This window comes from Boleophthalmus pectinirostris, unplaced genomic scaffold (genome assembly GCF_026225935.1).
Source record: "Boleophthalmus pectinirostris isolate CB_2022bp ecotype Guang Dong unplaced genomic scaffold, ASM2622593v1 HiC_scaffold_18, whole genome shotgun sequence".
Lineage (NCBI taxonomy): Eukaryota > Metazoa > Chordata > Actinopteri > Gobiiformes > Gobiidae > Boleophthalmus > Boleophthalmus pectinirostris.
Window position 1 is genome coordinate 5396436 of NW_026571133.1, and position 27027 is coordinate 5423462.

Genomic DNA, 27027 nt, shown 5'->3' on the forward strand with positions numbered 1-27027 from the left:
TCATAAATACAGCAGGAAGAAACAAGCTAATCAGTAACAGAACAACAAAGTTCTACAGCACAAACTAAGTCTCATATTTCATGTATCTGTCCAGAGTTAAACATTTAAACTTCTTTATGAAGTGAAAGAAAGTGGTGCACAATTTTAGGTTTTCTGTACAGTTGTTCCAGAGCTCCACCCCTTTAACAGATTTACAAAATTTCATAATGTTTGTTCTGATTTTCTTTTTAATAAACATGGTCGTGCCTCTGAGCTCATATCGGCTCTTTCGGATTTTGAACATGTTCTGTAACGATTTCGACAGGAGATTGTTGTTTACTTTGAACATGATTTTAAGAGTGTAAAGGTCGACTAAATCGTAAAATTTCAGCGTTTGAAGGTTTATAAATAATGCATTGGTTGGTTCGTTATAAGTTGATAATGTGATTGCTCTTATTGCCTTTTTTTGTAGGATAATGCTTTTCTCTGGCAAAATATCTGTGAAAATGTCTCGCGTATTTTCCACCAGCTTCATAAATCTGCCCCATCACTAAATCTTCATCCAACAAGGTCGACAAAGAACATATTCTGTCCATGAAGAATTTATCCACAACTATCAAGGTAAGAAAGACGAAAACGTGAAGGCGAACAACGGCGACGCATTAGTGAACTACTCCTGAACAAAACTAACATTATGGTCATGAATAAAACAGAAGTACCTTGTGAACTGAAAGTGATTCTACAGTTAAAATTAAAAATCGATTTCATGATGAAGACAGAGAAAGATTTGTGCAGTTTAAATGCGAGACATGTAATCTGTGAACATCTGTAGCTTTCAAACTGCACAAATCTCTAGTGCTCGTCGTTGTTCGCTTTTACGTTTTCGTCTTTCTTACCTTGATAGTTGTGGATAAATTCTTCATGGACAGAATATGTTCTTTGTCGACCTTGTTGGATGAAGATTTGGTGATGGGGCAGATTTATCTAAGATTGTGTGTTTTTAACATATTTAATATTTATTGTAATTTTAGCCAAGCGCGATGGATGAATTTAACTAATTATTTATAGAACAAACCATTCTGCGCTGGAGCACTGTAACACTTTATTTTATAATTGTGTTTTTATACGTGTTTTGTGGATGAATGAAATGTGAAATGTGGAACCTGCCTCTCAAATCTGCAAAGCAAATTTACCTACGGTACAAATAAAGCAACCTAACCTAACCTAACCTTATGAAGCTGGTGGAAAATACACGAGACATTTCCACAGATATTTTGCCATAGAAAAGCATTAACGTTAGTGACGTTTACTGTACATCTCAGCACTTCCGGCCATTGTGAAAAAGCTCTATTACACAGAGAAAGGTGACAGTTTTTCAACATAAAGTGATTGTATGTCACAGGTGTCAAACATAAGGCCCGGGGGCCAGATCCGGCCCCCCAAGACCTTTAATGTGGCCCTTGGGTGATTTTCTACTAAAATATTTTAATTATATTTTCTATTAAAATATTGGTCATTTTCTGTGGTGTTTATCACAGCAGCGTCTCCAGCATCTCTGTACGTGGCCCCTCCCACCAGAGCAGCACAAATGAAGACTTGTCTCTTTCCAGGACTGTTAAAGGAGGATTGTTTTGACTGTTGACTGTGACACCCTCATCAACAAAATGTCAAAAATGAGAAAAGTGGAGCCGAGTGCAGGATTTTCCAAGAAAAATTGACTTATTCCTATTTGCATACAAGTTCATGTTAAAACATTGAGTTGAAATTGAATTTTTCTTAAAGTTTCAGATTGTTCATAATATTATAATATTATAATAAGAAAGAGTTCATCAATTAAAAAAGATGTCTGTAAATGATTTGCGTTTCTCTGCACAAATATTTGAACTTATTGTTATTTTTGGGGTTTATATGACATGAGTTCTGATCCGGCCCCTTTGGGATCAAAGTAGGTTGGATATGGCCCCCGGACCAAAATGAGTTTGACACCCCTGTTGTATGTAAAGTGAGTCAACGGAGCCGGGTGCGCCCCGCTTACTTCTTACTTCTATACAGCCTATAACTGAGATACAAAAACGTTATCACGGATGTAAAAAATAAGATGTCACAACAAAAGCCTAACAAGCCCGAAGGCTGCAGTACTATCAACATTTTACCAATTACAGTCGGCTTACTTTCTGTCAATTCCCTTGTCTAGTTAAAGTGAACGGTACTTTAATTTACTCCTTAGAAATTCATAACAAGAACAGACTGCGATTATGCATGCGTCATGCTAAAATTGTAATTATATAGAGTTAATAAATGCATGTGTAGTTAGCGTATGCACAGGCTATCAGTCATCCATCCATGTAATTAATAAAGCGCACAGCAGGTGGCCCTAGCTGCTCCATTAATCTGGTAGCGTGTAAGATAAACCAAATGTTAGAAATTACTCATGTGTGAAGCTGCTAACATGTTTATGGTAATCTTGAGGTAATTAACCACAAAAATGTGCCAAGTGCTAGTTATACCCTTAGTTTAAACTGTACTTTGTTTGGACAGAGCAAACTTTGACCACTTTCTGCATGGATTAGGCCAGGGTGCTTACATGCTGCTAATCCGGCATGTCTAATTGTCCGAGTAGCGGCATAAATGTTTGTTTTAAGCGTCCCACTACATCAACATTTTTTTATAATTTTTTTATTTTAAGTATGCACTTCACTATTTTTCAAACATTCCTTTTTTCGACATGAATAATATTAACACGATAGCCTGTTATACTTCACGCTCCCATAGATCATAAGATGCTGGGGCCGGTGTAACGCTCTTCATCAGAGAATACTTCAGCCACATAGGATATTGGACAGTGGGAAAGTGTAACTGAACTTAACTCTACACTCGCGTAGAGTGTCAAAAAATAGGATGGATCTTCTTTACTGAAATCTCCGAGCGCATGACACGCTGCTGCATAAGCGCATCTAGCGTGTACAGTGGAGCTGCCCTCATTCACTTTCCATGCATTCTAAAAGTTACAAAAAGGTCCAGTTTTTACGCTTGCGTAGGGTGAAATACGCATGCAGCAGAGCCAGGCCCTAAACATCTAGCCTACCGATGTGGTGCAAAACATCCAGACAGAAGCGCGAAAGCCGTTTGGTTGGTTATATGTTGTTTTGAGCTGTCTGTCCTTCGCACATTTGGCTCTTCCTGGGGAAAGCGCTTCTCGGGCCGTGGCACCAAACACCGCTCCCCGACCTGAATCGGAGCTGCTCCCGCTGGTTCTGGACTCTGGTTTGGATCGCTATTCCCCAGTTTGTATGGGCGTATCCCCATGCATAACGACAAACCGAGATGACAAAAAAGCCGGTAGCAGCTGAATTGTGTTTTCTTCCGGTCGATGTAAATATGTTTGTGTCTCTGTCCAATCAGAACCTTCCCCAGACGTTGAGCGGAATTAAATAAAGACGACTTAACATGTTTTCCATGTAAACCTCAATTTGGAATTAATATTTCGATTTAAACTTGTTAGGTTTATCTAAACATTGTAAACAAGAAGAAAGACAAGAGATTAATTCAGTTTTACTCGCGAGGAGAACGGGCAGAGAGTGGGCATCAAAACCAACAGTCTCCACACGTTCTGATGACTCAAGGCCGTTCTCCTCTTTTTATTTCATTAGGAGGCCCTAGTTACAGAACGATAATTCTCAAGGGGAAGGGGAAACAGCAAAGACATAATAAGAACAATCAGGAGGTGCCTTAGGTCAGACACCATCATAACTCTTGCATGTGTGACAGTGGAAGTTGGCTTCATGTGAGGAATCATCTCGAGGTTCACTAGAGCGATAGGACACTGCACACAGTTGTCAAACACACAGAGGTTATTCATTTTCATACAAGTGATTGGTACATTATAAATCAAAGAATTGTAGTACATAAATGGTTAACTCATAGGCATAGAATATCACACAAGTATTTAGCAAATATGGGATAATAAAATTATTCTGACAAAACTCAAAGGAGAAGAATTTAATTTAAAAAAAAACTCTCCGGTTCTATGCGATAAATTCTATGCATAAACGACCCAATTGACCAAGAAAAAGGCAATTAGAGCTGAAAGGCGACAAGTTTGCAGGTATGATAGCGACGTCTAAATAAAGGCATGTCGTAATGAAGGGATGTCGGAATAGCAATACTAAAAAGTGTCAGAAAACCAGCACTTCCAAATAGAGGCAGTCGTGGTTTAGTCTTAGTTTTGTCCTAGTTTAGATCAAATTTGTCAAATATAGGGACATTTCTTGTATAAAACTTGAACAAATCAGTGGTTTTGTATAAATTTGCTGGGGCAGGGGACACGGGGCTCAAAACTGGGACTGTCCCGGGTCAACAGGGACATCTAGTCACCCTAGAGTAGGCGAATGTTAGCTTTCAGTGCTATTTAGGCTACTAACTTGCTAAAACATGTTATTGTAGTTTTAAAGACATTCTGATTTAATGTATTTTTTGTTGTCGTGTTGTTACAGAAAGCTGCATGTTGTTACTTTACTCATTTAAGTGGGTGGATACTGGTAAAAACGGTTAACTAAACACAGGAAAGCTAAACGGGCTAACTAGCTAGCTTCTGCCATTAGCACGAGTGTTTACTGGATTTTTCAGTCGTAATAAAACATCCACCGCCTTTGGTTCTTTTGCTAAACATGTTGCTAATTTGCTGAAGTTTAAGGGTAATAAAATCCTTGTTTAAATGTCAGGAATAAGGAGGCTACTGCTCATTTTGGTCTAGTTAAACATGTTTTCTTTTAGTTAATCCTGTGTGTTTTGAGTTAATGCTTCCAGTTAGCCCAGTATGTGTAATTTAGACTATTTATTTCTTTTTGTTTTAGTACTGCAAATTAATATGTGCTTGATTCAATACATTCACAACATCTACAGTTATTTGGTCTAAAAACAAGTTTAAAGGGCCAATATTACACAGTTTTTTGATGTTTTAATGTTGTTTCCTCATCACAAACAGACCTGGAGTTGTGTTTTGTTTTATTCACATGTTTAACACACAAAATCTGCATATTTAGACTGAGTTCTTCTCTCAAACGGAAAACGCTGTTCCACCTTGTGATGTCATCTAGTAATACAGGAAGTGCTCCATTGTGTTTTTCAATTCCATACACCTTCACTAGAATCATTTGGATAATTTCAGCTCTGGTAGCGTATAGAAGTAGTTTTGGTTTAATCTGAGCTTTTATGATCAGCAGAAGCAAATAGTGATTTTTATTTTATATTTGATGTAAAAGGAAATCACAATGTTGAGCCTGGAGTTTGCATGTGTCCGGCGGAGTGTCACAATACTCGATTTCAATACTAAGAGACAGATTTTTATTCTATACCAGAGTTGGGGACTTGCAAGTGGTGATTTGGACTCGAGTCAGACTTGAGTCACTATTGTTAGGACTTCAGACTTGACTTGATAAAATGGACTAAGACTCTGGACTCGACTTGGACTTGAAGGTCAGTGACTTGGGACTCGGACTTGAGGCCTGTGACTTGAGAAGCACTTTTAAATCTGAATTATTTATATTCTGATTGTAATGATTCACTCTAAGACAGGGGTGTCCAAACTTTTTTCATCAAGGGCCACAGATCTAAACACAGATGAAGCAGAGGGCCGATCGAGGACTGTAAACTGGTGCTCATTGCAGTGAATAATTTAAATATGTGCATGTTTGACACGTTACAATGAGCCATCAGTCTTTATTCATGCTAAGATCCTTAAAACCACACACTAAATATCAAATATCGGCAGCTTTATCCAGGTAGATTTTCAAAAAACTTGCAATAAATAGGTAATTTTGGCCTCCTGGAAGCCTGAGGGCCAAGAAAAAATTGTCTGAGGGCCGCATTTGGCCCACGGGCCATAGTTTGGACATGTCTGCTCTAAGATCTTGTCAAGACATTTTAAAAGGAAAAATTAACTAAATTCATTTCTACAACTCATATACTTTATAAATACTCATATATATTGTAAATATACTATGATTTTTTAAGTACAATTTATCTTAAAGGTCATGTAAATTGCAAAAGTCTAAGCTTTATTTGGTACTTTGATTTAAAGACTTGAAGCTCAAAGCAGACGACTTGGACTTATGGGCCAGTGACTCGAGACTTGACTTGGACTTGCCTTTATTTAACTTGGGACTTGACTCGGACTTGAGGTCAAAGACTTGAGACTTACTTGAGACTTGCAAAACAAAGACTTGGTCCCATCTTTGTCCGATACGACAAAGTTAATTAAAAATACTCTTTCTTTAGGCTATAGAATGTTATTTTCAACATCGTACTTTATATCTGTGTAATCCCTTTGTCGTTCTCGAATCAGACTTTAATTGACTAGGAATTGAGAATTGACTTGTTAAAATGGGCTAAGACTTGGGACTCGACTTGGACTTGAAAGGTCAGTAACTTGAGAAGACTTGAGAAGCACTTTTAAATCTTAATTCCTTCTATTCTGACCATTATGATTCACACTAAGATCTTGTCAAGACATTTAAAAAGGAAAAAAATAACTAAATTAATTTCTACATCTCTTATATACTCTATACAATTTATCTTAAAGGTCATGTAAATTGCAAAAGTCTAAGCTTTATTTGGTACTTTGGTTTAAAGACTTGAAGCTCAAAGGAGACGACTTGGACTTGACTTGGACTTATGGGCCGGTGACTCGAGACTCGACTTGGACTTGCCTGCATTTGACTTGGGACTTGACTCGGACTTGAGCTCAAAGACTTGAGACTTGCAAAACAAAGACTTGGTCCCATCTTTGTCCGATACAACAAAGTTAATTAAAAATACTCTTTCTTTAGGCTATAGAATGTTATTTTCAGCATCGTACTTTATATCTGTGTAACCCCTTTGTCGTTTTGGTACGTTCCATAATGAGTATCTAGTTTCGATTCTAGTTTTGGCATCAATTCGTATCTGATTTTCGATACTTTCCACAACCCTCGTCCTATCACTGTACATTCTTCTGATACTTAATTCTCTTCTTTTCTTTTTTTTTGTCTCTGCAGGCTCCGACTACTCTCCGCCCCCGCCCTTGCAGCGTGCCCCTCCGGCCGGGCTGACCAACGAGCACAGCGGAGGGGGGGACCATGGCGGCGGAGGGGTCAACCACGGGGGCCTGGGGGGCGTGGTCGGGCTAGCTCCGGAGCACATCCCCACTCCCGGAGCCGCTCTGAGCTGGCAGGCGGCCATCGATGCGGCGAGACAGGCCAAGATGATGGGCAACGCGGCGTCCGGCGGAGGGTCGGGGCTCGGCGCGGGAGGGGGCGGTCCCATCTCCACGGCGAGCTCCACGCAGAGGAAGAGACAGCACTACGCCGCCAAGCCCAAAAAACAGACCACGACCACAGCCACACGACCGCCCCGCGCACTGCTCTGTCTCACACTGAAAAACCCCATCCGAAGGGCCTGCATCAGCATCGTCGAGTGGAAGTATCCTTTAATGCACTCAGACGCTGTACTTACTGTTTATCCATACTTTGCAGTGCAGTGACATCGTGCTGGGGGTGTTCTACATGTGTCTCATGGGTGGAATGTTCAGCAATTACCACGAAGAGACAATGCACTCAAAGTCACACTGTCAAAAAAAGTTTTAAGATGGTTTGAAAACTCATGACAAAATATAAAATGGATTTAAACAACACATTCTGACAAGTCGGAATAGCGGTACTAAAAAGTGTCGGAAAATCGGGAGGCACGTCGTAATGAAAAATTAAATTTCTAAACTGGGACACACCTGGATTGGGATGTTTGGTAGAAATACATTTTTTGAAAAGGGTGTGTAACATTGTGCATTCTCATGTCAGTCAGTTTAGACCTGGTTTAGTCCTGGTTTAGACCGGGTTTAGTCCTGGTTTAATCCTGGTTTAGACCTGCTTTAGACCTTGTTTAGACCTGGTTTAGTTCTGGTTTAGACCTGGTTCAGTCCAGGTTCAGCTCTGGTTCACTTCTAGTTTAGTCCTGGTTTAGTCCTGATTTAGTCCTGATTTAGTCCTGGTTTAGTTCTGGTTTAGTCCTGGTTTAGACCTAGTTTAGACCTGGTTTAGTCCTGGTTTAGACCTGGTTTAGTTTTGGTTTAGACCTGATTTAGACCTGGTTTAGTCCTGGTTTAAACCTGGTTTAGACCTGGTTTAGTCCTGGTTTAGACCTGGTTTAGTCCTGGTTTAGTCCTGGTTTAGTCCTGGTTTAGACCTGGTTTAGTCCTGGTTTAGACCTGGTTTAATTTTGGTTTAGTCCTAGTTTAGACCTGGTTTAGTTCTGGTTTAGTCCTGGTTTAGTCCTGGTTTAATCTTGGTTTAAATCTGGTTTAGTCCTGGTTTAGACCTGGTTTAGTCCTGGTTTAGACCTGGTTTAGTCCTGGTTTAGACCTGGTTTAATCTTGGTTTAGACCTGGTTTAATTTTGGTTTAGTCCTGGTTTAGACCTGGTTTAGTCCTGGTTTAGACCTGGTTTAGTCCTTGTTTAGTCTTGGTTTAGACCTGGTTTAGTCTTGGTTTAGACCTGGTTTAGTTCTGGTTTAGTCCTGGTTTAATCTTGGTTTAAATCTGGTTTAGTCCTGGTTTAGTCCTGGTTTAGTTCTGGCTTAGTCCTGGTTTAGTCCTGGTTTAGCCTTGGTTTAGTCCTGGTTTAGACCTGGTTTAGACCTGGTTTAGTCTGGTTTAGACCTGGTTTAGTCCTGGTTTAGACCTGATTTTAACAAAAACTTTCCGTAGAAATGTTTCAGCCTTTATATATATTTTTTTTAACCGTATCGAAACATTTTGAAATATATCTTATCGAATCGTATCAAATCGAACGTTCACTGTATCGAGGTCCGTATCGTATCGGCAACTTTTGAAGCTTTTACATTTGACTCGACTCTTTCAGCTGAGGGATTTTTCAAACCCAAGTCCCTCCAAAGCCGCGCGGACAAACCCACATTTTTTATTTTTCTCTGGTCCCTTGTTCTCGGTTCCATTCAGTGATTATTTCTTTCAAAATCGTATGAAAAGTGACATTTTATCCGTCTCCGACACCTCTCCGCTGCATATTTATCTGACATAACTCTTTTCTAACTGCCTAATCCTCCTTCCCCGCGGTCCAACACGTCCCCTCTCCCCGTCCCTCTCCCTCTCTCCTCCTCGCACTCGTCTGTCAAACGTCTTTATTCCCGCTGTTCCTCTGCCTGTTCCTTTCATTCAATCCCTCTTTCCCCCTCCTGAGTTTTTCTCCCCGTTTTCCTGTAAGCCGCTCAACATAATGACTGGGCTTCCCCTCGGGCCGCGGTGCAGGGATGGAGAGAGAGAGAGAGGGAGAAAGAGAGAAAGAGGGAGAGAGACAAAGAGGCGCAGAGAGGAAGAGAGAAAGAGGAGAGGAGGAGAGACAGAGAGGGAGAAAGAGAGAAAGAGGGAGAGAGACAAAGAGGCGCAGAGAGGAAGAGAGAAAGAGGAGAGGAGGAGAGACAGAGAGAGAGAGAGAGAGAGAGAGAAAGAGGAGAGGGAGAGAGAGAAAGAGGGAGAGAAATAGGGAGGGAGAAAGTGATGAAGAGAGAGAGAGAGGGAGAAAGAGGGAGAGAGGCAGAGAGACAAAGAGGTGCAGAGAGGAAGAGAGAAAGAGGAGAGGAGGAGAGACAGAGAGGGAGAAAGAGAGAAAGAGGAAGAGAGAAAGAGAGGAGAGAGGAGAGAGAGAAAGAGGGAGAAATAGGGAGGGAGAAAGTGATGAAGAGAGAGAGAGAGGGAGAAAGAGGGAGAGAGACAAAGAGGCGCAGAGAGGAAGAGAGAAAGAGGAGAGGAGGAGAGACAGAGAGGGAGAAAGAGAGAAAGAGGAAGAGAGAAAGAGAGAGGGAGAGAGAGAAAGAGAGAGAAAAGGAGAAGAGTGAGAAAGAGAGAGAGAGGAGAAAGAGGAGAGAGACAAAGAGGCAGAGAGGAAGAGAGAGAGAGAGGAGGAGAGACAGAGAGGAGAGAGAGAAGAGGCAGAGAGAGAGGTGCAGAGAGGAAGAGAGAAAGAGGAGAGGAGGAGAGACAGAGAGGGAGAAAGAGAGAAAGAGGAGAGAGACAAAGAGGTGCAGAGAGGAAGAGAGAGAGGAGAGGAGAGACAGAGAGGGAGAAAGAGAGAAAGAGGCAGAGAGACAAAGAGGTGCAGAGAGGAAAAGAGAAAGAGGAGAGGAGGAGAGACAGAGAGAGGGAGAGAGAGAGAAAGAGGGAGAGAGACAAAGAGGTGCAGAGAGGAAGAGAGAAAGAGGAGAGGGAGAGAGAGACAGAGAGAGAGAGAGAGAGAGAAAGAGGGAGAGAGAGAGAAGGAGGGAGAGAGACAAAGAGGCGCAGAGAGGAAGAGAGAAAGAGGAGAGGAGGAGAGACAGAGAGGAGAGAGAGAGGGAGAGAGACAAAGAGGCGCAGAGAGAGAGAGAGAGAGAAAGAGGAGAGGGAGAGAGACAAAGAGGCGCAGAGAGGAAGAGAGAAAGAGGAGAGGAGGAGAGACAGAGAGAGGGAGAGAGAGAGAAAGAGGGAGAGAGACAAAGAGGCGCAGAGAGGAAGAGAGAAAGAGGAGAGGAGAGAGAGAGAGAGAGAGAGAAAGAGGGAGAGAGACAAAGAGGTGCAGAGAGGAAGAGAGAAAGAGGAGAGGAGAGAGAGACAGAGAGAGGGAGAGAAAGAGAGAAGAGAGGGAGAGAGACAAAGAGGCGCAGAGAGGAAGAGAGAAAGAGGAGAGGGAGAGAGAGAAAGGGGGAGAGAAATAGGGAGGGAGAAAGTGATGAAGAGAGAGAGAGAGGGAGAAAGAGAGAAAGAGGGAGAGAGACAAAGAGGCGCAGAGAGAAGAGAGAAGAGGAGAGGAGGAGAGACAGAGAGGAGAGAGAGAGAGAAAGAGGGAGAGAGACAAAGAGGCGCAGAGAGGAAGAGAGAAAGAGGAGAGGGAGAGAGAGAAGGGGAGAGAAATAGGAGGGAGAAAGTGAGAAGAGAGAGAGAGAGGGAGAAAGAGAGAGAGAGAGAGAAGACAAAGAGGCGCAGAGAGAAAGAGAGAAAGAGGAGAGGGAGAGAGAGAAGGGGGAGAGAAATAGGGAGAGAAAAGATGAAGAGAGAGAGAGAGGAGAAAGAGGGAGAGAGACAAAGAGCGCAGAGAGGAGAGAAGAAAGAGGAGAGAGAGAGAAGGGGGAGAGAAATAGGGAGGGAGAAAGTGATGAAGAGAGAGCGATGGAAAGAGAGACAGAGAGGGGGGAGAGTGAGAGAGAGAAAGAGAAGGAGAGAGAGGGCGAGACAAAGAGTGAGAGAAAGAGGGGGAGAAAGAGAGACAAAGAGAGGATTAGAGAGGGAGAAAGGGAGAGAGAAAGTGAAAGAGAGAGAGGCAGAGAAAGAGAGACGGAGGTGCGTAGTGAGAGAGAAAGAGGAGAGAGGGGGTAGAGCGAGAGAGAGAAGGAGAGAGATGGAGGGAAAGAGAAACACGGAGAGGGAGAGATGACAGACAAAGAGAGAAAGTAAAGGGGGCAAAGGGAGATGAAGAGGAATATAGACAGAGAGAGGGAAGGAGAGAAGGTAGAGAAAGGGAGATAGAGGTAGCGAGAGAGAGAGAGAGAGAGAAAGAAAGAGATGATAGAGAGATTAGAGTGAGAGAAAGGGAGAGAGAAAGTGATAGAGAGAGAGAGGGAGGAGAAAAGAGGAGAGACTAAGAGAGAGTAAAGGGGACAAAGAGACAGAGAGATATACTGTAGATAGAGGGGGGAGGGAGAAGAGAGAGACAAAGGGAGGTAGAGGCAGAGAGAGGGGGAGAACGAGAGACAGAAAGAGAGGATAGAGAGATTAGAGAAAGGGAGAGAGAATGTGATAGAGAGAGAGGGAGGTAGACAGACAGACGGGGGGGGGGTAGAGAGAAACGGAGACAAAGGGAGACAGAGAGATATACTGTAGATAAAAAGGGAGGGAGAAGAGAGAGAAAGGAAGATGGATGTAGAGGGAGAGAGAGAAACAGAAAGGGAGGGTAGAGAGAGAAAGGGAGAGAGATATACTGTAGATAGAAAGAGAGGGAGAGGAGAGAGACAAAGGGACAGGAAGGGAGGGGAGAGAAAGAGAAAGGGATAGAGACAGATAAAGGGAGAGAGGAGAGACAAAGAGAGAGAAAAAGGGACAAAGGGAGACAGAGGATATAGATAGAGATTCTCAGTCCCGGTCTCAGTTCTGTCTCAGTTCTGGTCTCAGTTCTGGTCTGGTCCCGGTCTCAGTCCTGATCACCTGACAGTCTATGTGGGTGTAACTCTGGGCCCGTCTTGACAGTCAGTCCTGGTTCAGTCCTGACCTGGTTTAGACCTGGTTTAGACCTGGTTTAGTCCTGGTTCAGTCCTGGTTCAGTCCTGGTTCAGTCCTGACCTGGTTTAGTCCTGGTTCAGTCCTGGTTCAGTCCTGGTTCAGTCCTGACCTGGTTTAGACCTGGTTTAGTCCTGGTTCAGTCCTGGTTCAGTCCTGGTTCCTGAGTTCAGACCTGGTCCTGGTTCAGTCCTGGTTCACCTGGTTAGACCTGGTTTAGTCCTGGTTTAGACCTGTCCTGGTTTAGTCCTGGTTCAGTCCTGGTTCCTGGTTTAGACCTGGTTTCCTGGTCAGTCCTGGTTCAGTCCTGGTTCCTGGTTTAGACCTGGTGGTTTAGTCCTGGTTCAGTCAGACCTGGTTCAGTCCTGACCTGGTTTAGACCTGGTTTAGTCCTGGTTCAGTCCTGGTTCAGTCCTGGTTCAGTCCTGGTTCAGTCCTGACCTGGTTTAGACCTGGTTTAGTCCTGGTTTAGTCCTAGTTCAGTCCTGGTTCAGTCTGGCACCACAGTTTAAGTCACGTTTCCATTTTTCATTTAAACACAAAATCGAAAAATGAAAAAAACAAATCATTATCTTTTTTCATTTTGGTTTTGGAGACAAAGAATGAAGAAAATAGTTGTTTTTTCGTTTTCTTATTTTTGGTTTTATTTTGAAAAAACACAAATGACCGAATGATAGATGGATTCAGTGCGTAGATGTGCCTTTTTTGGATCTAGAACATGTCGGCTGTCGTGTTTTTGTCCTGTGATCTGTATCGGTGCATCGGTGCGCAGATGGTTTGTTTGCCCTCTGCATTTGACCCGTCCGTCCGTTACATTCTACGTGCAGCTGGGTCAGTTTGTCGGGAGCTATATTTAGTGCAGTCGACCGCAGTGCAGCGCTCGGGGACCCCTCTCAGATCTGAGCCAGGATCCCCCTTTTCCTTCAGACTCAGTAAAACCCCAAATCTTATCCTCCGTTTCCATGACAACAGCAGCTCTTCTCAACAGGTCGACGGAGCGCGTTTTTCACATCACAGGAGGCGAACGCACACTGCAAAAAGAAACGGGGCTGTGCAGAAATACTGAAATGTCGACGTTTAATGTGATGATACAGTATCGATATCGTGAACTGCCGTATCGATATATCTCCAAGAATATTTTTGGGTTTATTTTACAGTTCTGTTGCTTGTTTAGAGGAAGAGAAGTCATTTTTATGCGACACGTTTGACGTTTTCACTGTTTTGATGATTAAAATGTTTGTGCGTCGTATTCACTTTGCACAAGAACAGTGTAGCCGCAGGGTCTTAAAAAGGTTTTAAATTTCATGTTCCTAAATTAAGGCCTTAAAAAGTCTTAAATTATGTTGTCCAAGTCTTATTTTTTCACAAAGGGCTTAAATTTCATTAGCCTGTTTTTTTGTAAACTCAACCGGGCTGCAGTGCGATGTTAAACGGAAGGAGGGAAAAGAATAAACAACAACGTGAAATGAACGTCTGATGTGTAGTATGCGCACTAGGGATGGGCATTCGATGAAATTTTCTTAATCGATCGTCGGAAGAATTAACGATCGATTATCGATTAATCATTAACATTTTTATATTAAAATGATCCTCATTATTATTACTATCTGCACTACTAATCTGCATAAATAAATTCAACTTTACGACAAATAAACCGTAACGACTCTAGAGCCACATCAGCCCGTTTGACATTATAATGTGTTTAATTCAGTTTTGCGCAACTCTCACAGAAACGAAACTTAAAACCGTATCGCTAATTTGCATAAACTAAGCGAAGATAAAAAAAAAAAAAAAAAAAAACAGCTCTTGTGTCGCTGATGCGGTTCAACTTCTGTGGGATTAAAAGACATGACTCAGGTGAATACAAGTTAGTGTGACCATATTTGCGTTTGTCAAAACCAGGACACCGTACGGGGGGAGGGAGGTGGGGACTCGTCATCCACATTGTGCGACTCTCACCTGGTAAAGATTTTTCCCACTGGACACAGAAACATATGTTCCTGCTTTGTTCACTGTGCACATGGACTCACACTTGTCCGAACGCAACGGAAAGCGTGGAATTTCTTGTACAAATCATCGTTAAATACACATTTGCGCTTCAGCACTTGGAGACTGATCAACTGTTTGTGTTTGCTCGCTCCTTCTGAGTGCAGAGAGACACATGTACGGACCTCTGTTTGGTCACACTACGCTACGCCCAACAACCTACATTCAGTTTGTCAATTAAAATGAACGTAATCGATGAAATTCTTAATGATCAATTATTGAATAATCGACTAATCATGCCCATCCGTAATGCTCACCAGCCAAAAAATTGGTTTCTGGCGCCGGCGGCAATGAGTAAACCATCAGTAGAGTGGAGGAAGACGTTGGATGGGTCATGGGGAAGTGTCGGTTTAGTCCACAGTAGGTCTGGGCGATATGGATCAAAAAATATATCGATATATTTTGCTATATCTCGATATACGATATATATCTCGATATATGTTTAAGAAAAAATAACCCCCTAAAATTGAAAACTGCAAAAACAAATATGCCAAATTCCACAAGGTCTTTTTTTTTAATTGAAGTGTAAGAGGTCGGCAGTTTATAGAGGAACATTTAAGATTACAAAAACCCTAATTACATAAATAATAATTTTACTGTAAAATAAAAGAAATAATACATATTGCCTTCTTTTCATTCATAAATAAAACAACTCAACACAAGCTCATCTTTGCATTAACTCTGTTATCCAGACCATAACCATGACCATGACCATGAGCTCCTTTAGCAGAAGAAGCTCAGGAGGTTCATTATTTCAATAGATCCATGTTATTATCCAGCAGTAAGGAGCTGTGAGGTTTAATCCCACAATCCACTGCAGATCAAACCCAACGATTCCAAACACTGTTGTACAAGTGACACTGCAGCAGATTATTTATTAAAATCTTCTGCATAAATAAACTTTACATTACTAAACTTTACAAGATATAAAGCATAACGACTCTAGAGCCACATCAGCCTGTTTGCGCACGTGTGTTTACATTTTACAGAAACGAAACTTAAGTGCATGGCTAATTTGCATAAACAGCGCATTCCACGTGCCGCTCATGCCGTTTAGCTTCTTTCGGGCTAAAGGACGAGATTCGGTGGAATGTGAGGATGTGCTGCTGATGGTCTTGAAGTTTTTCACTGGCACCAAACTTTCGGTGTTCGCGGTGGTAGTGAGGAGTGAAGGAGACACGAGCGAACAAAGTCAGGGAGGCGGGGGCGCGGAGGCGACGAGAGAGAAGACAAACAAGCGAAGCGGCGAAATCAAAATTGAATATAAGCATTATATCGATATATGCGATATGTCAGAATTCATATCGAGTTTAAAAAATATCTCGATATATTTAAAATTATCGATATATCGCCCACCCCTAGTCCACAGTGGCTCTTAGATTCTAGATATAATAGTTGGTTGGTCATTATTAGAATTGGATCTGGTGTTTTTCGCAATGTTGGTCTAAATTTTCATTTAAATGGTCATAAAAAGGTCTTAAAAAAGTCTTAAATTTGGGGTAGTCAAACCCGAAAAAGTTTAACGAAGACTTTTAGTATCACAGCCATGGTTTAGCCTTTATTTTTATCGAACTGCATCGAATCAAAAGCTCACTGTATCGAGGTATGTATCGTATCGGCAACTTTTTAACGATACCCAGCCCTACAAAATAAATCTGTTCAGAATATAGTTAGTTTTGACTTATTTAATTGTTTAGTTCTGCTATTTTCTGCTCGGAAATGTTAAAGGAACATGACTTTCCATTGACCCCATTGAAATGACGAGAAAGAAATGTGGTCAGTACATTGAACACAAATTAAATGTAGGGATCAGTGACCGCCCACCTCCTGGTTCTGGAAGTAAAATCCCATTCATTTTTCTCATAAATTTTCCCAAAAATATTATATATATTTTTTTAAAGTTTGAAAGCCTGCTCAGGGACAGTCAGCTATGCACTGTATTTTTTGGAATATAAGTCGTTCCAAAGTATGTCACACCAGCCAAAAAATGTGTAATAAAAATGAATAAAATCAGAGTCCAGAAACTGACATTTTATCTTGAAAGGCAAGTTCTAGTAAAAACAATAGAACAGAGAACAACAGACTGTTAACGTCACATATGAACAGTTCTTCAGATAAACTATAACATAAACAACAGAACAGAACAAGTTTAACAAACTCTCCATCTCACTCCAAATCACTAAATCCATTCAATTCTTCATCCTCGGTGTCACTTCTGAGCAACTCCACGACCTCCAGAGGTAAACAGAGCGCCACTTCCTCTTCTGTGTCGCTGTCGTCAGACTCAGCATCAGTTCCAGTTAGAATTATTCCGGTCTTTCTGAATCCCGACAGGATGGTTTCGGTGTCACTGAAGTCCAGGCTTTGTCCATCCATCCAGTGACTTCCAGGAAAGTTTCATGTTGCACCGTCCTGGTTACCGTGAAGCTGTGTTCTCCATCCCCGTTTTCCGCCAGTCCCTCACAAGTTTCTCGCTTCCGACTCACTCCAAACTTTCTTTCTGCCGCTCGATTACCTTTTTCAGATGAATATTTCACTACTTGCAGCAGGACAGAGGCTCTTTCTGCAGGAGACATGTGCAGTAGAGTGAAGTGACAGTGACAGGAGGAACAGGAGCAGCAGATACTGACACACAAGACTAGAACCTCTCGCAGCTGTCAGTCTGAAAATTTTAATATATAAGTCGCACTGGAGTATAAGTCGCAGGAAACACCCAAACCATGAAAAAAAGTGTGACTTAGTCTGAAAAATACAGTAGTAACTAATGACCACAAGACCTATAACTTTATTTAAAAAACGATTGTGAAAGTTATTAAAACATCTCATCAAATCTTGTGTTTTAAATTTGCTTTTTGGACTTAAAACAACCACATTATTGATATTAGTTTGCACGTAGCTGATTCGCCTCCTTCGTGACTGTTGAGAGTTGAATTTTTTTGCAACGTCTACGTGAAAAATGAATGGAAAATTTACTTCTGAAACAAAGTAATATTGACTGATTGACAGAAGTGGGTGAGACTGTACGTTTTCCTAGAGTCGGTGTCGGGCTGATATTAAAAACATAGGCTATATTTTTTATAAACCTCTCAGCCTTTGTGTTTCTCGTCATCTCAAACATGTAGATGTGAGTTTTTGCAGTGCACAAACATGGGCCCCGTCACCTGCTGCGTAATTACAGCGTTTAAGTGTCTCGGGCTCTTTGCGAGGTCAAAGTGAGCGACAGGGAGAGAGAGAGGGGGCAGAGTACAGACAACTGAACCTGAGTGTGAAATTATAAGGGCTCCATTCTCAACGCTGTCATTACTGTACACAGGCCTACTCTGTACAAAAGCATGTGTTTTTATATTTATACAAACAGGGATGAGTCATTTAGACATGATCTGATATAAAACCAACGGCTCACGGTGCATTTTCAGATCCACACTTACTTTATATACACTATTACAGTCGACTTCTTTCTTTAGACTCTTCACACTGCTGAAAACGCTCCAGTTCTTCTATACAATTACCTATTTTCTTAAAGGTGCACTTTGTAACCATGGAGATTATATTGCTTCCCACAATATAGCATTAAACTGTAAACCTGTATCTTTTATTTATTCACTTACAGCTGTTTTTATTGCTAAGAAATACACCAAAAACCAGACGCCTCTGCACAGATCTGACCTGTAATTTGGCCTGGTTGCATCGTCTATCTCCATGGAAATATACATGTTTAATTCCATACATTTACTTAAATATGTACTATGCAACTTTTCTGGAAGATGACATGTTAAATAAATAAATAAAAGTCATTAAATATCATTCAGTTACAGTTTACTATTGCGTAAAATACCTCGAAAAACATGTATTTTTACACTGAGCAGTGTTGCCTCTCCACAGATCTGACCCGTAACTTGGCCTAGTGGCATTCCCTGCTTGTCTCCGCGAAAATAAATACCTTCAAAATATTGTGGAGCATTCCAGGCAATGCTATAACATCTCCATGGAGACAAGAAGGTGTTATATTCTCCTCTAAACCCATGCATTTTTACTCTGAGTGGTGTCGCCTCTTCACAGATCTGACCTGTAATTTGGCCTTGTTGCGTCCCCTGCTTGTCCCCATGGAAATGGATACCTTTAATGCAATATTATGGAACATTCCAAGTGAAGCAAAAGTATCTCCATGGAAACAAGAAGGTGTTATATTCTCTTCTAAATCCATGCATTTTTACTCTGAGTGGTGTCGCCTCTTCACAGATCTGACCCGTAACTTGGCCTAGTCGCATCATCTAGTTGTCTCCAAGGAAATAGATACTGTACGTTTAATGCTATATCATGGAACATTCCAGGTGACACAATAGCATCTCCATGAAGACAAAAAGGGTAATTTTCTCCTCTTAAACGATTCATTTTTTTCTCCGAGCGGTCTCGCCTCGACACAGATCTGATCTTTCACTTGGCCTAGTAGCGTCCCGTGCTTGTCTCCATAGAAATAGATACGTTACTGCAATACTGTGGAAAATTCCAGGTGACGCAATAGCATCTCCATGGAGACAAGAATGTGACATACTCTCCCTTAAAAAAGTTACACAGTAGGGCTGAACGATAAAATTAAATGTGATTTTTCTGGCAGATATTGGGATTTTGATTTCATGTACGATTTTTTTCAAATCAAGTTTCAGTGCACATGAACATTTGCAAACATCACAGACACTTACATCATACCAGAGTCCTGCACCGATGATTTGACGCTGGACCGTAAAGCCCAGTTTATGGTCCAGAGTCAAATCGTCTGCCTCACGATGCAAAGCGACTTCGTCAACGTGAACCCCCTACGTAGACTGTTTGCATCGACTGCGTGCACCTCTGAAATTTTCTAACTACGCGTCAAAACGATGCTGACAGCAGGAGAAGCGACGCAGACAGTAAGAGCTGTGATTGGTCCTCTTCACCACCGCTCTACTCACATGTCCTTCTTTCAATATACACTGAGTAATAATGTGTTTAATGCAGCTTTGCGCACATTTGTTTACATTTTACAGAAACAAAACTTAAAACCACATGGCTAATTTGCATAAACTATAAGCACTGAAAGATGCTAAAGCACTGAAAGATGCTAAAGCACTGCTGATGCGGTTCAGCTTCTGTCTGACTAAAGGACACGACTCAGTGGAATATGATATATGTTCTTTCTGTGACAGAGGATGTTCTGATGATGGTGAGTAATGCTGTGTATCATTTGTTCATTTTTCGTTCATTCGTTTTTCAATATAAAACCAAAAATAAGAAAACGAAAAAACAACAGTTTTCTTCATTATTTGTCTCCAAAACCAAAATGAAAAAACAGATAATGATTCGTTTTTTCAGTTTTCGATTTTGTGTTTAAATGAAGAATGGAAAGAACGGATAACGACCGTTTCCTGTTTACTTGACTCTCGTGACTGCGATGCCGAACTTTTGTGTTGTATACGGACTGAACCAGGACTGATCCAGGTCCAGGACCAGACTGGGACCAGAGCGGGACTGAGACCGGAACTGAGACCGAGACCAGGCCGGGACCAAACTGGACTCACGCTTCTGTCCGGATGCTGCACCACCCCGGAACCAGCCGTGGTTCTTGAGCGCAGAGAACCGGAGCAGCCTGTCTGGACCTGTAGTCCACAGCGCATTCTCGCTTTCTCCGCACAGAACCAGCACGCAGACGATAACACGGAACCGCTCGGACCGCTGGTGTCGGTCTCAGTCCCGCTCTGGTCCCGGTCTGGTACCGGACCTGGATCAATCCTGGTTCAGTCCGTATGCAGCGCAAAAGTCTGGCATCGCAGTCACGAGAGTCACGTAAACGGGAAACGGTCGTTTTTCGTGACTCTCGTGACTGCGATGCCGAACACAAAATCGAAAACTGAAAAAACGAATCGTTATCTGTTTTTTTCATTTTGGTTTTGGAGGCAAATAATGAAGAAAACTGTTGGATTTTCATTTTCTTATTTTTGGTTTTATATTGAAAAACGAATGAACGAATGAAACACGGATTGTGAGTCTGTTCTGTTCTTCTGTCGCGTTGGAGATGGTTCATGTTAAACTTTAAACATGTTAAAATTATTTTGTGGTGCATAGACCTCGACACAGATCCACAAATCCATAAATCGGGCTTTAGGAGCACTGCAAAAAAAAAAAAAAAACACGGCTTTGATGGTCCCAAAATCTTGTTGTCTGAGATCTCGATTTTCAGCTTTATCACATCTTTAACACCTTTAATAAAACCGACTCTTTCAACCCAACAGCTGTAACCTTTCCTTCGAACCTTTCCTGCTCAGCCCTGATATTTTCCTTTCAGTTACAGTGTGAAACGAGCCAGTTAAATCACATTATTTCACTTGGGCTCACGGTTTGTTTATGTTTATTTTAGTATTTGACCCTTTCGCTGCGATAGCCATAGGGGAACAAAATACATCATGCTTTAATCACTCCATTGAAATCGAGGGCTGACTCATTTGGAGATCCTAACCTACAATTTACCAAAAACCCAAGAGGCCCGTGTCAATGAACATAATAATGATCTGTTTTTGCTGCGAGGAGCCAAACGCCGTTCACAGGAAATTCAGCATTAGCCCTGATTACTTAGAGACACTTTTCTTTACAACACCACTCACCGGTACGGGGCTGCGGTAAACGACGAATCCCGGGCCAATTCGCGGGGTAATTTCATGCGACTAAAACACAAATATTTATCCAGGAGGTCTGCGAGATTAATCGTAACAGAAATCGCAAGTTGAATGGATGTGATTAGCGAAAAGCAAAGTCTGCAGTTTTAGAAAGAGCCTGATCTGATCTTTGTTATAATGTTGTTTTCTCATCAAAAACAGACCTGGAGTTGTGTTTTGTTTCTTTCACACATGTTTAACACACAAACCCGGCGTATTTAGGCTGAGTTCTTCTCTCACAAACTGAAAACGCTCTGCTCCACCTCGTGATGTCACGTGGTGATACAGGAAGTGCTCCACTCTGTGCGTTTGTTTAAAACTCCACACACCTTCACTAGAGTCATTTGGATAATTTCAGCTCTGGAATTTCTAATCTCTGCTGAACTAAAGGTAAAAGCTGTTATTCTGAAAGCTACCACTACATGACATCATAAAGTAAAACAGAGCATTTGGAGTCCGGGTTCCCACGGTCATGGAAATCCTACAAAACTCATGCAAATTGAAAAAGTCATTTTTCAGGCCTGGAACAGTCATGGATGTTTAGTATTTCTTTCACGCAATTACAGCGTTCTATTAAGTCAGGCATGTCCAAACTATGGCCCTGGGACGAAACGCGGCCCTCAGACCAGTTTTTGTTGGTTCTAAGGCTTCATGTAGCCTGATTCATCAGCCGGTTTCACTTTATGGAAACTGTCTGACCTCACAGCATTAGAATTTGTTCACTCGACTGTAGGCGTGTACTTTTTTATTTAAGTAGTCGCTGTTATTTGGTCGTGACGTTTGTAATGCGCCGCTAACATGGAAAACTGGTATATTAAGCGTTTCTCAAATCCTGTAGGAATAAGGACAATAATTTCCCCTTGATGAAATTCAGCAAACATTCTCTTTGTTCTGGCTTTAAATCCTCGATCTCGGGAATCGTTGACAACACAGAATGTATGTCTCTTCGCTGATTGGCTGGTGCCCAAACTCGCACTTCCGGGATTCTTGCAAACCGTCTAGTGTGTTCTGATTCCTGACCTAGCTGCTGCAGAGAAATGAAGTTGAGCAGAGGCACTAGGTGGCGCCAGACTGACTTGGCTTCATGTGGAATTGGCCCAATTGACCAAAAGTAGTTATTTTTTACTGCTAGTTTAGGTCTGCTGACTAAACTTATTTTGATGTGGTACAGACTTAACATAATGGTAAATGGTCACATTTTTCTATAGCGTTGGATCAGACCGGGACTAGATTGGGACCACATCGGGACCAGAACTGGACCAGAGCGGACTCCGAGCTTTGACTCCGAGCCTCTGCAGGGTTCGAGCCTCAGCTTCGAGCTCCCGCCGTGGGCTCTGAGCCTCCGGTCTGGTCCTGGTCTGGTCTCGGTCTCAGTTCTGATCTCTGTCTCGCTCTGGTTCCGCTCTGGTCCCACTCTGGTCCCACTCTGGTCCCGGTCTGGTCTCAGTCTCAGTCTGGTCCCGGTCTGTCTTGCTCTGTTCCCCTCTGGTCCCACTGGTCCCGGTCTGGTCCCGGTCTGGTCCCAGTCTGGTCTCAGTCTCAGTCTGGTCCCGGTCTGGTCTTGGTCTGGTCCCGGTCTCAATCCTGATCTCTGTCTCGGTCTGGTCCGGTCTGGTCCCTGTCCCGGTCTGGTCCCGCTCTGGTCTCAGTCTGGTCCCGCTCTCCCACTCTAGTCCCGGTCTGGTCCCGCTCTGGTCCCGGTCTGTCCAGCTCTGGTCGGTCCGGTCTGGTCCCACTCTGGTCCCAGTCTGGTCCCGGCCTGGTCTCGGCCTGGTCCCGGTCTGGTCCCAGTCTGGTCCCGGTCTGGTCTCAGTCTCGATCTGGTCCCGGTCTGGTCTTGGTCTGGTCCCGGTCTCAATCCTGATCTCTGTCTCGGTCTGGTCCCGGTCTGATCCCACTCTAGTCCCGGTCTGGTCCCGCTCTAGTCCCGGTCTGGTCTCAGTCTCGGCCTGGTCCCGGTCTGGTCCCAGTCTGGTCCCGGTCTGGTCCCGGTCTGGTCCCGGTCTGGTCCAGCTCTGGTCTTGGTCTGGTCCCAGTCTCAATCCTGATCTCTGTCTCGCTCTGGTCTCGGTCTGGTCTCATTCTCGATCTGGTCCCGGTCTGGTCTTGGTCTGGTCCCGGTCTCAGTCCCAAAATCGAAAATCGAAAACTGAAAAAACACAGTTATTTTTTTTTTTCATTTTCTCATTTTTGGTTTTATTTTGAAAAACAAACGAACGAACGACACGCGGCTTAACGAGTTCAAGAGTCCGTTTTGTGCATTATAGAACATTTAAGTCCCGCAATTTCCTCCACAAACAACAAAAATCTGATGAAACGACACAACTCCAGGTCTGTTTTTGATGAGGAAACAAGACTCTGACACAGAAACCAGGCGCGGACCAGATAAAAGCCCAACACGAGCCCTTTTTAAACCTCAGAAATCGGCACACGACGGTTTGACAAGTGAAATAACGGTTAGTTTCGTCCCCTGTGTGATCGCGCAGGTGGTTATGCAGATTTTTCTCGCAGAGTTTTTAAGATGTAAAACAGATGTCGCCGAGGTCTCCAACTTTAAACTTCTCAAATTAAAAAAAAAACGCTTTACGTAACAAAACAAAAAGCGAAGGGGTCAGAATCCAAACTGACTTAAGCGGAGTAAAACTAAACCAGGTTATTTAGGTTGTAACTAAGAAACAGTAATGAAAAAAGGACAATGGAATGAGTTAGTGTGATACAAACCAGACCTCTGTCATTTTTACACATTCCTCCCTCCTCCCTCTCTCTCTCTCTCTCTCTCTCTCTCTCTCTCTGTGTGTCTTCTCTCTTTATTTCTCTCCTCTCTCCCCCTTGTCCTCTTTCTCTCGTCTTTCACTCTCCTCCCTCTCTTCTTTCTCTCTGTTTCTCTTTCAGACTCTCTCTCCTCTCCTGTCTCTCCATTTGTTGTTTGTTTCTTAACTTCTTCCTTAAACTCTCTCGCTTTTTTCTGTCTGTCTCTCACTCCTTTTCTCTCTCATCCCTCTTTCTAATTCTTTCTCTCTCTCTCTCTTTTCCACCATCTCTTCTCTCTCCATCTCTCCTCTCTTTCTCATCCTTTCTTCTCTCTTTTACGATCTCTCCTCTCACTCTTCTTTCTCTCTCTGTCTTTCACCCTCTGTCCTCTCTTCTTTTTTCTCCTCTCTTTTGTTCTCTCTCTTCCCCTCTCTTCTGTTCTCTCTGTCTCTCTTCCTTCTCTCCTCTGTTTCTCATCCTTTCTCCTCTCTTTCACTCTCTCTCTTCTTTCTCTCTTTCCACAGTCTCTCTCTTTCTCTCTCTTTTACGCTCTCTTCATTTTTATCATCCCTCTCTTTCTCACTCTCTTTTCTCTCTCTCTTCTGTCTTCTTCTCTCTTCCACCTCTCTCTCTTTCACTATCTCTCTTTCTTTGTCTGTCTTCACCCTCCTTCTCTCTCTCTTTCAGACTCTCTCTTCTCTCCTGTCTCTCCATTTCTCCTTTATATCTTAACTTCTTTCTTCCTCTCTCTCTCGTTCTCTCTCTCCTCTCTTCTTTTTTTTCTCATCCTTTCTCCTCTTTTGTTCTCTCTCTACCCCCTCTCTTCTTTCTCTCTGTCTCTCTTCCACTGTCTCTTTTCTCTCCAGTTCTCCTCTCTTTCTCATCCTTTCTTCTCTCTTTCACTCTCTCTCTTCTTTCTCTCTCTATCTTCTCGTCTTTCACTCTCTTCCCTCTCTTCTTTTCTCTCTGTTTCTCTTTCAGACTCTCTCTCTCTCCTGTCTCTTCATTTCTCCTCTATTTCTCAACTTCTTCCTTAAACTCTCTCGCTTTTTTCTGTCTGTCTTTCACCCTCTCTCTCACTCCTTTTCTCTCTCATCCCTCTTTCTAATTCTTTCCCCTCTCTTCTCTCTCTCTCTCTCTCTTTCCACCATCTCTTCTCTCCATCTCTCCTCTGTTTCTCATCCTTTCTTCTCTCTTTCACGATCTCTCCTCTCACTCTTCTTTCTCTCTCTGTCTTTCACCCTCTGTCCTCTCTTCATTTTTATCATCCCTCTCTTTCTCACTCCTTTTCCCTCTCTCTTTTTTCTCTCTATCTCTCTTCCACCGTCTCTTCTCTCTCCATCTCCTCTGTTTCTCATCCTTTTTCTTCTCTTTCACTCTCTCTCTCCTCTCTCTCTTCTTTCTCTCTCTGTCTTTCACTCTATTCCCTCTCTTCTTTTCTCATCTCTCTTTCTCACTCCTCTTCTTTTCTCTCTCATCCCTCTTTCTCATCCTTTCTCCTCTCTTTCTCTCGATCTCTCCTCCACCGTCTCTTCTCTCTCCATCTTCTGTGTTTCTCATCCTTTCTTCTCTCTTTCACTCTCTCTTTCACCCTTCATATCGCTCTCTCGGCCCCTCTCTTCTCTCCTCCTTCTCTTTTTTATCTCTTTCACCCCCCCTCTCTCTCACTCTGTCCTCTCTTCTTTTCTTTCTCATCCTCTCTTCTCTCCTCTCTCCACTCTCCATTTTTCACCTTCTTTCTGTATTTTACTCCCTCTGCTCCTTCTCCTCTTTCACCCTCTTTCTTTTCTCTTCTCTCTCTGCATCTACCCCTCTCTCTCTCATCCTTTTACCTCTTTCCTACTCTCTCTTTTCTCTCCTTCTCTTTCTCCTCTCTTTTATACTCTCACCTCCCTCTTATTTCTCTCTGTCTCTCCTCTCTTTCCATCTCTCCCTCCTAAAATATCGAGGTCGCTCTCCTCTCAAGCGCCGCTCCAAATAGCCCTCCTCTGCGTCTCTTTCTCTTTCTCCTTCGCTCTCGCTCGTTCTCTGTCCACGTCCCGTCCTCCACGCGACAGGCCCGCTTCTGCCCGCGCCCATATTAGGAAATGCTCCGTCTCCGCGGCGGCGTCCGTACCCTCCTCCAAACACAAACATGTTTCCAAGTGACCCGCTACGTCTTCCTGTTCGCTCAAGATAAACACCGCAGCTTTCATGTCTCCAACACTTACACCGGCCTTTTGTTCATAACAAGAGTCCGACCTGAACCTCGAGAAGAAGATCCCGGCGACTCAGGAGCCTCGTGCGCTTCCTCTGACTTTTTTTTTTTTTTTTTTAAAGGGTCAGAGCTAAAAACAACAAACAACCTCAAGTGCAAAACGCGGCTAAACTGTTTTGTTTTCAAGTGGAAGTTTGTGCAGAGCAGTGGAGAACGTACACAAAACAAAACAAAAAAAAACTGGAGGGTTAAAATCTCAGGGTAAACATGTTTTAACACAATTTAAACTATTTGAAAGTTAAAGGGATAGAGGGATTTTTTTAGTTTCAAATTGTCATTGAAAGTTTAAAATACCATTACAGAAACGTAGCAGCCTTGTAATCATGATGATCAAAAAATAAAAAAATTAATGAAAATCTATCAACTGTGGACGTAGTGAAACCAGATAAACATCAGCCAATAGAAAACGATGCTGCCTTTTTATCTTTGGCTGGTTAGGTTGTCAATCAAACTCCCTATGCGCGGGGAAGATTAGCGTTCTTTTATTCAGACTGCAGTTAACGCTCTAATTCAGATTTTTTGTGAAAACTTCGATTTTTGCGAGGTCGTTCACATTTCCAAATTAAAGTGTGACTTTTAAATGTGACTCCAGTGTGAACATTAAACGCCCGAAAGTGTCCCACGTGTGCACTGGAAACACGACGACGTCAACCGCAGTGAGCGTCTCTGTGTTTACAGGAAGTTGTCCAAACATGGACGCGAGCATTGAGCACCTGGAGATTTTAAAGTTCCTCTCGTACCGGAGCCAGAACATGAACAACTTACTTGTTTTAAGGAGGAGATTGAGAAGGAGAAGGACGAGGTTTTTGGTCGTGGTGTTTTGTGGGACAGTGGCAGTAACGACTGTTGAAAGGAACGTGTGGATGTGGAGACGTATGTGGTGATGTGCTTCGCTTCAGTGACATGGAGTTCATTAACAATTTTCCCCTACTTCAGTGCAGAATAGTGACGTTTGTGGCTTGTTGATAAAGTGTAGGTGGATGAATGCACTTTGGTCATTCAGACTGAAGTCGCAT

The 27027-nt window shown here is 42.6% G+C and overlaps 1 protein-coding gene across 1 annotated transcript in view; it reads left to right on the forward strand.

The window, feature by feature from the left end:
- cacna1c (calcium channel, voltage-dependent, L type, alpha 1C subunit) overlaps positions 1 to 27027 on the forward strand; it is a 667856-nt gene that overhangs the window by 270121 nt on the left and 370708 nt on the right. Inside the window, exon 2 of the mRNA XM_055153273.1 lies at positions 7014 to 7437. Coding sequence (XP_055009248.1) covers positions 7014 to 7437 — 424 coding nt within the window. The remainder of the gene's footprint in view (positions 1 to 7013; positions 7438 to 27027) is intronic.